General features: G+C 58.4%; 1 protein-coding gene across 2 annotated transcripts in view; it reads right to left on the reverse strand.

The window, feature by feature from the left end:
* Positions 1–1,356: 1,356 nt before the first annotated feature.
* CACNA1S (calcium voltage-gated channel subunit alpha1 S) overlaps positions 1,357–15,944 on the reverse strand; it is a 49,241-nt gene continuing 34,653 nt past the window's right edge. The window contains exons 29-44 of one of the 2 annotated variants that reach the window (XM_050911592.1): positions 14,691–14,747; positions 12,567–12,695; positions 11,847–11,912; positions 11,227–11,318; positions 10,563–10,722; positions 9,883–10,010; positions 9,343–9,439; positions 7,818–7,920; positions 6,599–6,700; positions 6,352–6,476; positions 5,156–5,284; positions 4,216–4,415; positions 3,371–3,435; positions 2,788–2,897; positions 2,084–2,188; positions 1,357–1,835 (exon numbers count right to left, since the gene is read on the reverse strand). In XM_050911592.1, coding sequence (XP_050767549.1) covers positions 1,575–1,835; positions 2,084–2,188; positions 2,788–2,897; positions 3,371–3,435; positions 4,216–4,415; positions 5,156–5,284; positions 6,352–6,476; positions 6,599–6,700; positions 7,818–7,920; positions 9,343–9,439; positions 9,883–10,010; positions 10,563–10,722; positions 11,227–11,318; positions 11,847–11,912; positions 12,567–12,695; positions 14,691–14,747 — 1,929 coding nt within the window. In that variant the 3' untranslated portion in view covers positions 1,357–1,574. Of the gene's footprint in view, positions 1,836–2,083; positions 2,201–2,787; positions 2,898–3,370; positions 3,436–4,215; positions 4,416–5,155; positions 5,285–6,351; positions 6,477–6,598; positions 6,701–7,817; positions 7,921–9,342; positions 9,440–9,882; positions 10,011–10,562; positions 10,723–11,226; positions 11,319–11,846; positions 11,913–12,566; positions 12,696–14,690; positions 14,748–15,944 lie in introns of both variants that reach the window. The other variant, XM_050911591.1, reaches the window with a different exon arrangement.

Raw genomic sequence — 15,944 nt, forward strand, 5'->3', positions numbered from 1 at the left:
GACATACCCTTGGCAGAGCAGATGCCAGAACCTCACTGGCAACCACCTCGTGCCCCTTCAAGAGCGGGTGGATGTGTTTGTGAGTGTGTGTGTGCGTGTGTGTGTGTGTAAGGGGGTGTATGTCCTGCCCCAGGGCAGGGAACCAAGAGCAAGGGATGCAGCGGCTGTCCCTACGCTATCCCTGCTGATTGCCTGCATCCCCTCAGGGGAAAGCTGTCTGCGCTGCCATGTCCCCTGTACAAGATGGGCTCTCCAGCACTCGGGCTGCAGCTGGAGCTCAGCAACAGCCATTTCCTTTTTATTAAGTTAACAAATAAATGCCCTGCTGGAGAGCAGGCAAGCTCTATTGATTCAGCACCTCCCCTGGGACCCATCAGTTTGCTGCATTTTAATATATATTAGGCAAGGAAGAGCCCTGCGTTGCCCAGTTTGACTGGGCTGGGGGCCCTCTGGAGCAAGATCCCAGCAAAGAGATGGCCTGGAGAGACGGGGCTGCCCCAGTGCTCAGCACCCAGACCCCACCTGGGGCACGGAGGTCTGTAAAGCCAAACCCCTGGGCAGACCCATTCCCGGAGAGGAATAACCTCAGCTGCTACTTGATACCAGGCAGCAGTGGACAGTGCACAGGCAGTGCTGGGCAGTGCTGGGACGGGCATGCAGCAAGCGCTGTGCTCCCCACGCTCTCCTGGCTGTGGCATCTCTGGCCTGTCCCCTGCAAAGCAGTGGGGATGTCTGTGTGGCTGGATGAGACCCTCCTGTGGGCTGGGCTGAGTGGTGGGTGCCTAAGCCCAAGAGCCGTGTTTGGAGATACCTGAAGGGACAGAAATCGCACTGCAGTGGCCGACTCTCCTCTTGGTTAGACCCAGGGCTGCTGCACTGACCTGGACATGCTCTCACGCCTCTGCCCCATCCCCAGTTTTTTACCCAGCTGGGAGAGTAAGCCAAGAAGCCCCCAAGCCTCACTCTGGCACAAAGCCTGTGCCTGCCTGCTGCCCCAGCCCAAGGTAGATCTGCCCAAGCCACTTGTCCTCCTCCCCACAGGACAGGCTTGGCTTCAAGCAGGAGGAACAGGCTCCAGCAGAGATGTAAGGACACTGGGTCCAGCTGCTGGGATATCAGGAGACCCCCAGAGCTTGGCACCCTCAAAATGGCTCGTTGAGGCATGAGCACTTGGGAGCAGGGACAGACCTCCCTCAGCATGGGGACTGGAGGCTGCCACATCACTGCCAGCTCTGGTTAAATGTGGTCTCGCATTTGCAGCCTCCTCCCCAGGCTGGGCTAGGCAGCCGTGGACACAGTCTCTGTGGGCAAGGGGGCAGAGGAAGGAGGGGACAGGGGGATCCACGGAGTCACACAGCAGGAACACTTTAATGACCTGTCCAGCTCTTGCAAGACCCTGCTGGCACAGCATTGTCCTGTCCTGCACCCTGGAGACCCGGCCCAAAAATCCTCCTGCAGCTGGACAGAGCCCACCGGGACCCCAGGCAGAGAGGGGGAGCAGTGCGGCATTGCTCCACTAACACCCTGCAAGCTCCTGAAGGGACTGTGCCCGCTGGGCTGCATCGGCAGGTGGCTCACAGGCGAGTGGCAGCAGTGGTCTTTTGGGAGGGGGCTGCACTGAGCCCTGGGGAGCTGGCTGGTGATGCGGCCAAGGTGTCCTGGGGGGCAGAGCCAGTTTTTGTACCCTGCAGGGTTTCTCTTCCCTTTAGCAGCTCCACGGCTGCTTTCTCCACTTCATCCATCTCCAGCTGGTTGCTGGCCGCCATCTCGTCCCTGGTCACTGCTACGAAGGATGGGTCACGGGCCAGAGCTGCAAGGCCCCCGGAGATCAGAGCCTGCAGCAGAGGATGGGGTCACAGCCCAATGCGTGCTCAGTCTGTAGAAGTGTCCCTGGCTGCAAGCAGCCCACCCTCGCCTCCTTTTCCCTGCTGCCCTCTGTGCTGGCACATACCTGCTGCTCACCCTCGTCTCTAAGCTTTCCCCTCCAACCTCCCAACGTGGCATTAGCATGGCACCCCTGCCAGCCCCTTTCAATCCCTGGCAGCCCTGTCTTTCCCTCTGCCAGGCTGTGCCCCTGCCTTACCTCCTGAATGAGAAAGGTGATGGCCGGGGTGGAGGATGTGCTTGGGTCACCGCTTTCACCCTGCTGGTACCCTGAGCTGGACGCCGTTCCCGTCACAGTGCCATCCTCTCTGGGCAGCTGGGCGAGAGGAGAAAAGAGCTGCAGCCTGGGCTTGGGCAATGCCCATGGAAGATCTCTCCCATGTTAATGTCGGGGCTGCAGGTACTGTCCCCAGCCTGGACACACACTCCCATCCTGCTGGAGCTCCTGGGTCCAGGGCACCACCCGCAATGGGACCAGCAGGGCCATGTGGGCAGAGAGAGCTGGGAACCAGCCCTTATCTCCTGCTCTGGCACTTGCCAAGCGATGAGGCACTGTGGGCACTGAGGCACTGCCAAGGGCAGCCAAGGCAGTGTGGGAGCAAACCTAACGCACCCCCTTTTTTCTGCCCTGGCTCTGGAGGCAGCCGGGAAGCCAGAGAGATGCTGCTTTGAGCTGTCCCAGCTTGGATGAGCAACCCGTGCCCACTGCAGCAGCGGGGTGGGGGCCCGGCTCCTTCCCTGAGCTGATCAGAAAGGAAAGCTCCAGCAAAGCTAGCTTCATGGCGGGGAGCCCCAGAGACCAGCTCCCCCCCAGCATGGCTGTGACAGCCTTTCCCAGGAGGGGAGGGAGGTTCATGCATGTCCCCCGCATTGCTGCCTCTGGACATACATTGCCCCCTTTACCTCCTGCGGGAGAAGGCGCAGCCCTGATGATGGGTGACCCCCAGAGGTGGCCCCTCGCCTCCTGCTTGGCCTCCGTTGCAGGCTCTCCATGGGTAAGGGGTAGTTGCGCTCTGGGAGAGGGAAAGGTGGGGACATCAGATGGGCACAAGAGCAAGGACACCACTGCCACCCAGAGCTGGGAACGAGTTAACTGGACTGGGGGAACCAAAGGGTTTAGGCGTTCAGGACCCACCGAAGTCCCAGTGCCTGCCCACTGCCCTGTGCTGGCTCCTCACTCATGGTTGGGAAGAAGTCCCTGTTCGTGGAAATGAACATGGTCTTGTGGCCCTGCTGCCTGGGGGTGGCCAGTCCTCCCCCAGCCCAAGGCACTGGCTCCATGCTCCATCACCCCGGAAGGTGGGAAGGTGGAAGGAAGGTCTCCTGGAGCTCCCCAGACAGGTCCTGCTGTGCTTGGGGCTCTCAGCTAACCTCCAAGTTGTTGGGGTCTGCGTCTCCTCCTGCCTGCCAACATCAGCCCCTTCCTCCTACCCTGGCCCTTGGGCTGGTCCAGATCCCCCAGAAGAGGAACAATGCTGAGACTCACTCCGTGCTGGACGCCTGGGTGCTGCTGGCACCGTCTTCCTCAGCACCTCGTCCTCGTACTCCATCCTGGCAAGGGCAGGCAGGTGGGTCAGCCTCAGCAGGGAGCACGCGCCAAGACCAGCTCCACCCAGGGGTGCAGCCCTCCCCACCTTCTCCACCCTGGGGAATGCAGCTGTGGGGGGCAGACCAGGAGGGGCACCTGGGATGGATGAACAGGGCGGAGACCCCAAGAAGTAGGATTAAGTAAATCCTCTTACATCAGTAACCCTTGTCCCTGTGCCCAGGCAGGTGCTGGTGGCCCCTACCTGGGCCTTGGCACTCAGAGATTGGTGGGGAAGGGGGAAGGGTCGTTCCTGCGATCCCTGGAGCCCTGCTGTACACCTCGATCCTCACGGCACCGAGATGAAGGAGCGATCAGAAGGACAAGAAGGGCATGTAGGGAGTCACACATGCTGACGTGCGGAGCGACACACCAGACCTGGAGCTACCCTGCATGTTCTGGGGACATTTCTGGGAGTGCCAGACTGGGGTCCAGGGACCAGCAAGGTGTGTCTGCCCTCCCTGTCCCCTTGCCTGGGCCCTGGCTCCCACTCCAAGGGCTGAGTTTCTGCACAAAGCTCCTGTGTCCATGGAGCCACTTCCACAGCCAGTGCTCGATTCCTCCCCCAGTCTGCAGAGACCTCGCTGCTGCAACTCAGCCACTTCTCCAGACCTTACTGATCCATGAAGAGCCCCTGGGCAAGACCGATGGGCAGCCAGCCGCCAGCACAGCCCTGCTGGGAGCTGCCGGGCACAGCCCAGCTCTGTCCCTCCTCGCCTGCCTACATGAGGCTCACCAGCCCTTACCCCTCCAGCCAGTTGTTGCTGTTGGCGTTGTTGATGTTGGTGTTGCCTTCCTGGGGGAAATCATCGAGGAAGACGGGGGAATCGAGGTCCTCACTGCCCACCTCTGTGAACTGCAGGGGCCTCTGGCTGGCCACGTGGGGCTGCAGGGGGCTGCTGGGCTCCAGGAAGCTGTCGACCTGGCCAAACAAGCCACCCGTCCTCTGCAACCAACAGGGAGGGCATCAGGGGATGGAGCTCTGGGCTGCTCTGGGGCCATTCCCATGGGAGGAGACATGTGGGGGTGCCCGTGGGAACAGTGGTCTCTCTGCTCGTCTCTCTGCTTGGGCCTCGCAGACCGCACGGTTTCAAAAGCCTCACTGCCCAGGTGGGGAAACTGAGGCACTGAGGGGTGATGGTCATGCAGCAGCACTGGGAGGAGAGCCAGCCCTGTGCGTGACAAATCCTGCCACCTCTGTGGGACAGCCTGAGCTGGTGGCACCTCTGGACACAACAGGAGGTGCAACCCTGCAACACCGCAGCTGCCCAGGCTGTCTCAAAGACTCCTAGGGAGTGGGAAGTGAATCTGTTCCTGCTCTGGTGATGATGACACCTGAGCTGTCCTGCCTTAGCCTGGCAGAAGGTGTGAATGGAGCCCTCCAAACCTGTGGGTAAACATTCAGCACACCCCTTCCAGGCATATGAGCAGGATCCTTTTACAGAGGGGAAACTGAGGCAGAGAGCAGGTTGCCCAGGATGACTCAACCAGGATGTCCTGATGCTCAGGGAGAGGAAAGAAGTGCTGATCCATCCTTGTAGTCCACACTACAGTCTTTCATGGTCAGGCTTACCTCTGTGGACTGTCCTCCAGCTGCTGGTAGCCATGCTGACCCACCACCAACACATCAAAATGGGGGCTGGGTGGGACCACCACCACCTGGGGTGCCCTGAGGGCTGCGCTCACCCTGTATATCCCTTCCTCCATGGCAGCCTCCACCATTGCTCTTTCCAGCTCCTCCTCAGCAGTCAGGTCCCCAGAAATGGCCCGATGGATTTCAGGAGCAGCTTCTTCTTCAATGCTCCTCAGCCCAGCCTGGTGGGGACAAGAAGGCATGGCTGGATGTGGCCTGGCCCCACCACCCCTCTCACTTTGGGCTTTGGAGAGGGAAACATGATGAAGCATGCTCACCTGGTAAGCCATGCTGCCCTGCCAGGTCTCCTACCAGGGACAGGCCATGGGTTGCCCTGCAACTGGCTGGCTCTGTGCTTGGTGAAACAGCTTCTGGGCTAATGCTGTCCCACAAAGGGGTATGCTAAGGGCAGCCTGACGAAGGGTCTGGCTGGTGATGCCCAAGGGGTAGCTGTGCCTTTGTCCCTGATCTGGAGATACCTGATCTGGGGCCTGGCTCTTTTCCTTGCCTTGCACCTTTGAGGCCTGGTCTTTTTTCTCTACAAGTGATTTCCTCCCTATAAGGTCAGGAGAGGCTGGGGACATCCCAGCTGCTCTGGCCAGGCACACAAATCATCTCCCATCCCACCCTGACAGCATCCTTCAGGGCTGCTGTGCTGGCTTCTCTGACTGCAGTGGTCCTGCTCAAGATCAGCCACATCAATCCCTCTCCACCTGATGTTGCACCAGATAATGAGAGATGATGCAGAGAGCAACAGGCACACAGAACTATCCACAACACTGCTAAGGTGAGGAAAGGGAGAAGGCCCTGGGAATGGAGAAGAGTAGGTGGATAAGGGCCTGGATGAGCAGCACTCGGCCCATACATTGGTCTGTGGTGGTGGTTTCCAGGTCTTAAAACTGCTTGGCGAGGCATCAGACCCTGCTGAGCCCTCTCTGCAGCTGAAGTCAGCGGGGCAGAGAGTCAAAAATCTCCTTTGCTTGCAGAGTCACCTACACCTTGGAGACTAAGGTCACCCTCAGCGGTGGAGTGCTCATGGCCAGTTCAGTGCTGGTTCACCTGGGGCCACCTCATTTCCAGAGCCTGAGGTACAGACGTCCCTATGCGTCATTGCAGCTCTGTCTCTCTAAGTCACCCTGGACTTTCCTGAGCTGGAGGAAGCCTCTTCTCTGACCTGCAGAGCTCCTCACCACACCCTGCCTGCCCCCAGGAAGGGTCACCCCTCCAACACCACCCACACGCTACCAACCTGGATCTCCACAGGGTTCTTCTTGGGCCGGTACCCATAATACTCCTCCTGGCGCTTCATGAACTTCCTGAAATGCTCTTGGATGAGGAAAGTAGCATAGAATTTGCCCACTGTCACCTCATCATCTGGAGGGGAGGAAACCAACCTGATGATACTGCCTATCACAAGGCCCCAAGTTGTCAGAGCAGCTGAGACCCCGAGCAGGTCTCAGCTCTGCCCCTCTGGGAAGTACCACCAGGTGACATACCTCCAATAGGTGGGATGACCTGGTCCAAAAGCTTCATACTCGTTCGCTTCCAGATTTTTTTGATAATGGCTCTGAGCTCCTCGTTGGCCTGCTCAAAGTTACCTGTGAGAAAAGCAAACAGGATAGAGCGGTTCATTCCCATGGGAACTTGAACATGAGTGAAGACAAAGCATGTGAAAACCTGGCCAGACTCCTCCAGGGTGTGACAGCTCCTCTCCAGCCTCCCCACCCAACAAAAATGAGCTTTGTAAGAATGAGGCTTTGATTTTAGCAAAAAGACTTTAACTATAGAGTGAGTCACACCTAGCGCTCTGGTGGAGCATTAGTGCCACCATCTCTATTCTGGTGATCAGCAACAGATTTCGACCTCCCCTTTCGTGTTCTCACAAGCTTTACCATTCCTGCTCGCCTGCAATCCCAATCTGTCCCCATGCGTGCTCCAAGATCTCCTGTGCTCCTCCCAGGGCTGCCAGCACTTCCCAGCTGGAGGGAAGGCACCCATGCCATGCTGCTGGAAGACGCCAGCCCCAGTGGTCCACCACTGCCCAGCCTCACCTCCTGCCAGAGCTGGCTGCCCCAGCCCAGCTACAGAGCTGCTCGTGTGATACTGCCTAACCCACAGGCATGGAAACAAGCTGGTGTGGCATCTTCCCAAGGCAGGGCTTCGCAAACCACGCAGCTGGCAAGGAAGGAGGTGAAAGCAACCCCTCCCCAGCACAGCTAAATTCAAAGAGGATCCATCGCCTTCCATTCCAGTTTGAGATTATAAATACATGGGGAAACACAAAACTGGAGCAGGTGGTGCTATGCCAGGGACAGGGGGAGATCAGACTACACTCAACAGTGTGGGAAGGGAGGCCAGTGGCTGTGCATTGTGGCAGGGATGGGAACTGGGTGAGAACCGCTCCTGAGCTGTTCAGGCTGAAGTTACACAGCTGGGGTGGCATTGGTTCACTCTTCAGGGCTGCAACACATGTGCCTGCAACTAATAATGTCCTCCAGGCTTGGCCTGAGCAGCCCCATGCATGTGCCCATGGTCTCTGGTCCAATGAGAGAACTAATAGCATGAAGCTGAGGGTTGCACCAGAGGGTCTAGCCCCACAGAAAAGTGCCCTGAGGTCCCTGGACAGTGTGGGGGAACGGTGCGTCGCCAGCACCCTGCAGCACAAGGAGTGGGTCACCCCATCAGGCTGTAGAGGCAGACAGGAGCATCGCTTACCTTCTGTCTTGATCTTGAGGGCTGTCCTCACCAGCGCAAAGAGGGTTGCATTGAAGGTGACGGTGCCGTCGCTGTTCAGGGGCATGTTCATGCACACTAGACGCTGCACAGCAAACCAGCAACTGTGAGCCCAGGTGGCAGAGCAGGCTGGCAGCTCCCCGCAAACACACAGCCTGTCCTGGCCGGAGGGCAGCCACACTGGCTGGGGAGAGGCTCTGCTCGGGGCACTGAGCTGCTGGCCAAGGAGCCCTCCCAGCTCTACCTGCTCTGCCCAGGCCCACGGGGCTCTGCACCACCGCTTGGAAGCACGTGGGCCAGGGGGAGCAACATCACTCATCCTAACCAGCCAGCTAAACCAGACCAAGCTGTGGGGACAGCCAGGTCAGATCTGTAGAAATAACCCAACCTATGGGGCACTGGTGCCATGGGAGAAAATCACAGAATCATAGAATCACTTAGGTTGGAAAAGACCTTTATGATCATCAAGTCCAACTGTAAACCTAATACTGCCAAGTCCACCACTAAACCATGTCCCTAAGGACCACATCTACATATCTTTTAAATACCTCCAAGGATAGTGACTCAACTGCTTCCCTGGGCAGCCTGTTCCAGTGCTTGATGACCCTTTCAGTGAAGAAATTTTTCCTAATAGCCAATCTAAACCTCCCCTGGCACAACTTGAGGCCGTTTCCTCTCGTCCTATCACTTGCTACTTGGGAAAAGAGACTGATACCCACCCTGCTACAACCTCCTTTCAGGTAGTTCTAATGAGCGATAAGGTCTCCCCTGAGCCTCCTTTTCTCCAGACTAAACAACCAGCCAGCAAGAGACACAGCGTTGCTCTCAGGGAGATGGGAGTCATTCTGTGTTGTACTCCACCCTCCAAAAAGTGCCCCAGGCTGCCGTGAGGGATCTGGGGATCAAACCTCCTAACAAGTTTGCCCAAGACCCACGAGGGTTTACACCAGTGCCTGAGCCCCTGCCCATGTGGTTTACACGTGAGCCTCACACAGGCCGTGGATTTGTGCAGAATGAGCTAAGCCAGGAAAAGTGTACTCATGCCTACAGAGCCCGTGTTTCCAGCTCTCTCAGTGCTATGAGCCCTTGGAAACAAACTTCTACAGCCCAGCTGACATGGCCAGGTACTCAGGCCCAGCATTGCCCTCCTGCACCAGATGCAAATGGGGGGCACCCCAGTGTGGCTTGGGAGTCCCTCTGCACTGAGGGCTCCAGGTCGGGCAGAGACCAGCTCACCAGTGCCATCCCCCTTGGTGTGGGGGTGAACACAGGCAAGTCCTTATCTTCAGGAGCCTGAAACACATCAGCTCCATGCAGGTTAACAGCATCTCTCCTTACCCCCAGAATACTCCTCTCCATTAAACACAAGAGGTCAGAGCATGCATATAAACCATGACACTGGGAAGCTGGCTGGATTGTCACCCTCAGCCTCCCCGAGGAGGATGCAGAGACAGCATGGGGAAGGTGCCCCTGTGCCCACACACCCTGCCACCCTCTTGGCTCTTACCTTACAAGCTACACGGTGTGGGCAGAACTTCCCGAAGCCCAGGGGAGGCTGGATACGTCTCAGCAGAGTCACTACATCCAAGTGTTTGATTCTGCCCCTGCGGAGGCAACAAACTGCATCAGCAGTGTGGTGGCAGACACGGGGCACAGTGGTTCGAGCAGGGGCTGGGTGGGTTCATCCTTGTAGCCTGCCCTGTGCTTCTGAGGTGGGAAAATCCCTACACTTCCCTATGCTTCTCTTGGGGAAAGCAGCTGCTCCCCATGGCACCGGACAGCAGATAAAGGTGTGCAGTGGCATGGGAAGAGTTGGCAGCATCACCAGGACTGGATAAAGTGGAGGCTGGAAGTCTTATGTCCCCAAACATTCTGATGGCTTGTATCAGCCCTGGAATATGCTGGCAAGTCCACATCCACCTCTGAGATGCTGGGATCTAACTCTTAGACAGTGCCACAGCTCACACTACTATGTGTGTCTCAGGGCAGTCCACCCCAGGCTCCCCATGGACCATCCCCTCTGTGCCACTCACCCCCTGTCACTCACTTGGCCTCGGGGTCATACTCAGCCCAGATCCGTTTGAACTCGTCCAGGTGATGGGGCCCAAGGATGGACCAGTCACGTGTAAGGTAGTCAAAGTTGTCCATGATGACGGCCACAAAGAGGTTTATGATCTGAGGGCAGAGGAGCGAGTGTGAAGGACGCAGGTTAGGTCAGGGCCAAGCACTCAGCAAGTCACTGGGCAGAGGGACAGTGACAGCCCTTGCAGCTGGCAGCATGGACCAAGGCAGTGCTGCCTGCAGGCCCCGGCCAGGGCCATGGTAAAACGCAGGCAGACATGTTGGGGAGAAGGGGCTTGGGTTACCCTGGAGCCACGGGATGCTGTGGGTCACCTCAGGGATGGGCCTCCCACCCAAGGAGATCATGTGAAAGGCTGGAGCAGGCACAGGGCATCTCTTCCCTCTCCACCCTTGCAAGAGCCAACACAGACACATCTGGACGGCAGCACATGTGGGCTGTGGGAAGGAACTAACGGGGGATCCTGGGCCTCACAGGAGTGCGGTGCCAGGTTTACAGCATGGCTGGGTAGATGGGCTGGGGGATGATGCCCCTAGGAAGAGGATGCTGTGGGCTCAGCCCCACGAGATGCAAGGCTAACTCAACACTAGGGGCTGCCCAGGGCCAGGACAGGGGTGCCAAAGGGAGCCCCATGGGAGCCAGCATACCAGGAAGGCGCAGAGCATGTAGAAGCTGATGAAATAGAAGTAGGCGAACCCCGTGCCGCAGGTGTACTCCTCGCCCTCGGCAAAGTCTGACTCGGGGTCACACAGCTTGCCATAGCTGCAGTCCAGCAGGATCTCCTGCCAGGCCTCGCCAGTCGCACACCTGGGGAGAGGGGATGACTGCTGGTCCCTGCCTGTCCTGGACGTGAGCTGGGCACGTACGGAGGGCTGTGGCCAGCCCAGCACACAAGGGAATGGGGAGCCACTGGGAAAGGAGCGGTCAGGATCCTGGGCTTGCTGTGCTGCTGTGGGGAGTCTGCTATTGAAAGCTCAAAAAAGTGAAGTGTTTGGAGTCAAGGAAAGCCTTGGGCTGAGCTCTTGCTTCCCCTTGAGTTTCTTCACAATTCACAAATTAAAATCCAGTCTGGGAAGGAAACATTCAGAACAGAACCCCAAAAGTGCCCCTCTCTCCTGCAGCTCAGCCACACCAGGCAAACTGACAGCCGCTCCTGAAATGCTTCCACTGCTGCAAGAGATTTTTCTGTAGGGCAAAAAAGAAATCAACTACAGAAATGCTGGTCTCCCTCACTCCAAGCTGGTAGGCTCCTGTGCCGACTCTGAGCCCAGCTCCCTTCTGGAGCTGCTCGCTCACCAAGACAAGACTGACCTGAAGAGCAGCAACACAGCTTGTGGAAAGGTTTGGAAGTTGTTGTTTCGGTTGATCTGGGTCCCGTCCACCATGGCAATCTTCCCAAACATCTGCAAATCACATTGTCAGGTCACCAGCACCCTTTTTCAGGCACCGACCACCCTCCAGAGCACCCCTGTCCCTGAGCACCTCTTCTTCTTGTTTACTTGGCTTTGGGTGTCCCCAAAAGAGACTGAGACCGGGGTGTGAGTGCTCTGGGGCTCATGAGCTCCTTGGACATTCCTGCCTATGCTGAAAATGCCCCTATCTACACTGTTCATCTGGGCCAAGGAGACAATTATGAACCAGGCACAAACACTGATGACTGTGTGTCTAGGTTGTGCTGTTGACTCCGAAAATGCTATTTGCTGTGTGCCTTCGTTGCCCTAGCTGCAGCCTGGGGATGGGAGGAGGCTGCTGGGGCTGTAAGCATCCTTGGAAACCAGGGTGAAATAGTCCCATCATGTGCAAAGTCCCAGGGAGTGCGTGGCAGAGGACCTAGTCCCTCTCTGTCCCATCTCCCCAGATGCTATCAGGCTCAGGGCCTGTTCAAGACCAGGGTCTTGTTCAAGACCAAATCCCACCCCTGTGCCTCTCACCTGCATGCCGATCACAGCATAGATGAAAAAAAGCATCACAATCAGCAGGGCTACGTAGGGCAGAGCCTGCGACAAAAGGACCATAGCTCGTGTGAGACACCAGCCCAGCATCAAGGCAATCCAGGGACAGGAGGCTGGGTCTGGAGCTACTGCGTGAGGCCAGCATCCAGGCCTCCACGTGGGGAGGGGACAGCTTACTTTCTGCCTGTTCCTCTAACCGCCCTCCCACTAGCCCCACTCTCCAGTTCTCATGCATGGGAGGCTTATGCCAACCCCCAAGGAAGCACTGGGTCTCTGCAGCTGGGACGAAGGCTGAGCACAACCCAGGGATGCCCAGGGCTGAGGGAGCTGCCCAGGCTCAGCGGCTGTGTGCTGAGATTCTGCAGTATGCCCTTGAGCTACCCACTTGGCGCAGAGCCCAGCCTTGCTGGGACCAGGGCTGATGGGCCTGGGCAGGCCCTGCCTGCTTGCTCAGCCCAGCTCTGACACGTGGTGATGACAGCCAGAGAGACCCCCAACATCTTCCCACCCATACAGGCAATGTTCTCCTACACAGCACAAGCCCCCGGTCCAGTCTGAGGCCATCAGCCTGCCGGCACTGGAGCTTTCCTCCTCTGCCTGGTGAGGACAGACTGCTGACTCAGCTAGCCTGAGGATCAGAGCTTGCTGCCAGCCCAGAACATGCGCTTGTCTGGGAGGGGAGCACTGTTCCTCACATACCTGGAAGGATTTGATGAAGGTCCACAGAAGGGTCCTGACACCTTCCCCCCGGCTCAGCAGCTTCACCAGCCGCATCACCCGGAACAGTCGGAAGAAAGTGATGGAGACGCGGGAGTTGTCATCGGGGTCCTGCAGGCAGAGCACAACACTTGGAGGGCAGCAGGTGCTGATGCCTCCAGGCAGACAAGGCAGGGTCCAGGTCTTGGGCGGGGAAGGGTAACAAGATTCCCTGCCCCAGGCACCAGTCATGGTCCCCACAGCCCTTGCCTGCACGGAGGACCAGACTGCAAAGGAGACGTGCCGGCACCTTCCCTCCAGCCTTCCCAATGAGTTCATCTCCCCAGCCCCACTGCCTCACATTCCTGCCCCCCAGGCTGCTTCGGATGCCTGGTTATGGGTATGAGAGCAATCCCGTTAGCTAGGGGGATGGGACACTGCAGGGGCAAAGGCATGCTGTAACGCAGGCTGGGAGAGCTGTGCTGTTCACCGCATGCCAGACAGGGCCACTCAAGGACAGGTTCAGGTCCCTCCAGGCTCCCGCCCAGCACGTACCATATGGGACACTCTCACCTCAGGGCCTATTTGTAAGGTGAGCTGTAGGCCAGGCACATGAAGGGTTAATGATGGCTGTTTAAGCACAGAAAGGTTGGTTTGAGAATGTCCCAGCAGGGCTCTCCTGGACCAAAGGAGGGACTGAAGGCAGGGTGGCTCTGGGGCGGTGCTGCCCAGTGTCACCCCTACCTGCAGTGATGCCTAATCTCTTGGGGTGGCTGTGGGCCTCCCCTTGGAGGGGCGAACAGCCATGTCTGAGGGCTGGGAACTCCTGGGTTCAAGGCAGAATGGGCAGGCAGGAGGGGAGCCAGCAGGCACAGCTCCTGGGCTCAAAGGGCCAGGTTTTGTCTGGGAGCTCCTGGGACACTGGCAGTTGGAGATGCTGGGGGCTTGGTCACCTGCTCCCTTGGTTGCTCCCGCATGGCACAGCCTCAACCCCAGCCTTTGCCACCAGGAACCATGAGCAGACCCTCCTGGCCTCCGCCAGGCACTGTCCATCCCGACTCTATCACTGCTTGGGATGCCTTTCCCACTGCCCCCTTGGCCTCCCAGAGCCTTACTGCTGCCACTGGATCCCCCTCACTCCCATCATCCAGCCCACCCGCTCCCAGCTATTTCAGGGCAACAAAACCCAACTGTAAACACCCCTCCCAGCAGCTCCATCTTCCCCAATCTGGCATTTCTGAGTTCCCAGGGCTGCAGTGAAAAATACCATCTCCTCTCCCCACCCCTTTCTTTTGCCTTTCACTCTCCTAGTGCCTAGCACCTGCCCAGCGAGCACGGCAGTCAGGAACATCTCATCAGCTCCAGTGGACCATGTCCCCGCCGCTGGCACCTGCACAGTGCCCAGCGAAGCCCAGCTTCCCCTCCACAGTTCCCAGCACCAGGGCCTGGGACCCCTGGGACCCCTGGGAAGAGGTGCCTGGGACCCTGCAGCCAGCCCCTGCACATTTTCAGAGCTCCTACAGGAGCTCCTATGGGCCAACCCAGGGCACCCCACCCCACTGCACCCCCATGGTGGTCTCAGCCACCAGTGCAGGGCTTGGCCCACTCAGCCCCCCAGCACATGAGGCCAGCAGCCACGGGACAGAGCCAGCTCCCTGGGGGAAGGCACAGCGCAAGAGTCGCCCCTCTAACCATTCCTCTGGCTAACAGTGTCAGAGGCTGCATTCATGCAGGCAAATCCCTTCAGGCCTTACACAGACAGGGTGATGGTCAGAGGAACCTCAACAGCCAGGGACACCTTTGTTAGATGCTCCATTCAGGTCAGATATCGCAGTGCCGGGGAGGGGGATGGTGGAGGGCTGGGCTGGGCTGGGCCAGCAGATGGACCCAGGAGGGCTGGGGAACAGCCCGGCACATCTCAGGGTGGGAAGGAATGTCTGTGTGTGGGGTGTCTTGCCCCAAGTCCCTCTCAGCAAAGGGAGAGCTACACCCCAGAGAGAGCAGCTGGGTCTGGTGTCTCTTAATGACATGCAGGACACATGCAAACACCGGCCACAGGCACGCTGGCATGGCCATGGGCAGCGAAGGGGACGGGGCACACCGCAAGCACATGCAGCTGATATTTACAATGCTATCACAGCCTCCACCAAGGCAGTACAATCCGCCACTGGATGCAAGAACAGTCTGTCAAGAGAACAAGAGAGTCAGCAGGAGAAGTGAGGCAGGACTGAGAGGGAGGGAGGGATGGGTGGTTGCAGAAGACGACGACACGGACACAGAAGAAAGAGTAAGATGGAAATGGAGAACAAGAGGAGGAGCATAGGAGAAGGACAGGCAGAGACCCACCATCACTTGGGCTCACGGACAAGGTGAAGTGACTTTTGAGGGGCAGAGGCAGCAGATGGATGGCCAGGGAAACACACTGATGATGAGGGACTTACCCACTTCTGTGCCCCACTGCATCTCACCTGCTGTGACATATACATCTCGGGCAGGGGTGTATGGGCCAGGAAATCTGGGCCAAACCTCAGGACTGTGTCATTTTGCTGCCTCCATGGACACCCCCAGGTCTGGCCCGGGGCTGTGGCAGGTGGGATGTGGAGGCAAGCTGACCAGCTCAAGCCAACCCACAGCTCCTCCGCAGCAAGCTGGGCTGCTCTCAGCACGGCTGCTTGGACACCAGGATGAAACTGGTGCAGGTTTGCTGGGAGCGAGCACCGAGACTGGTACTCCCATGTGTCGGTAGGAAGCAAACCACTGCCCAGCACCGCTCACCCACTAACCGAGAGGCAGGAACTCCTGGTCTGCATGCACATCGGCATATGCAGGGCACATGCATTCACACGCAGAGGAGTGCTCACTCACACATACACACACGCACACAAACCCTTGAGGCTCCTCAAAGCTAGCCAGAGACACACTTCAGGGTACACTGGGGCAGGGGGACTCCTTCCCAGTGCAGACACCAACACCTGACCCTCGGTGGGGTGCCCCAGCCCCAGCGCCCCCCGCACAGACCAGGCTTGTTCCTGGGCGCCCAGCCACTGACTGCAGGAGGCTTTGGGTAGGCTGGGAGGGTCGGCCCTTGCGAAGGGGCTGAGCTTCCAGGGCAGGCAGTGCCAGGAGTGACACAGCAGCATGGACACTGCCAGCCCCCTACACTTCAGAGCTTGGGGTAGCACTGCCAGAGGGACCCCCATCCCTACTTCCCTCTTGCCCCAGACCCCTCAATACCCCCTGGGATCTGGGGGAACTCAATGATTCAACAGCCGTGAGGATATGGCTGTGGTGGCTAGCAGAGGGCTCCTGACAGCACAACTCTCCCCACTGCCTCACCCTGACAGCCACACACAGAGACATAAGGGAGGAGAAAACAGGCGG

This window comes from Gymnogyps californianus, chromosome 27, assembly GCF_018139145.2.
Source record: "Gymnogyps californianus isolate 813 chromosome 27, ASM1813914v2, whole genome shotgun sequence".
Lineage (NCBI taxonomy): Eukaryota > Metazoa > Chordata > Aves > Accipitriformes > Cathartidae > Gymnogyps > Gymnogyps californianus.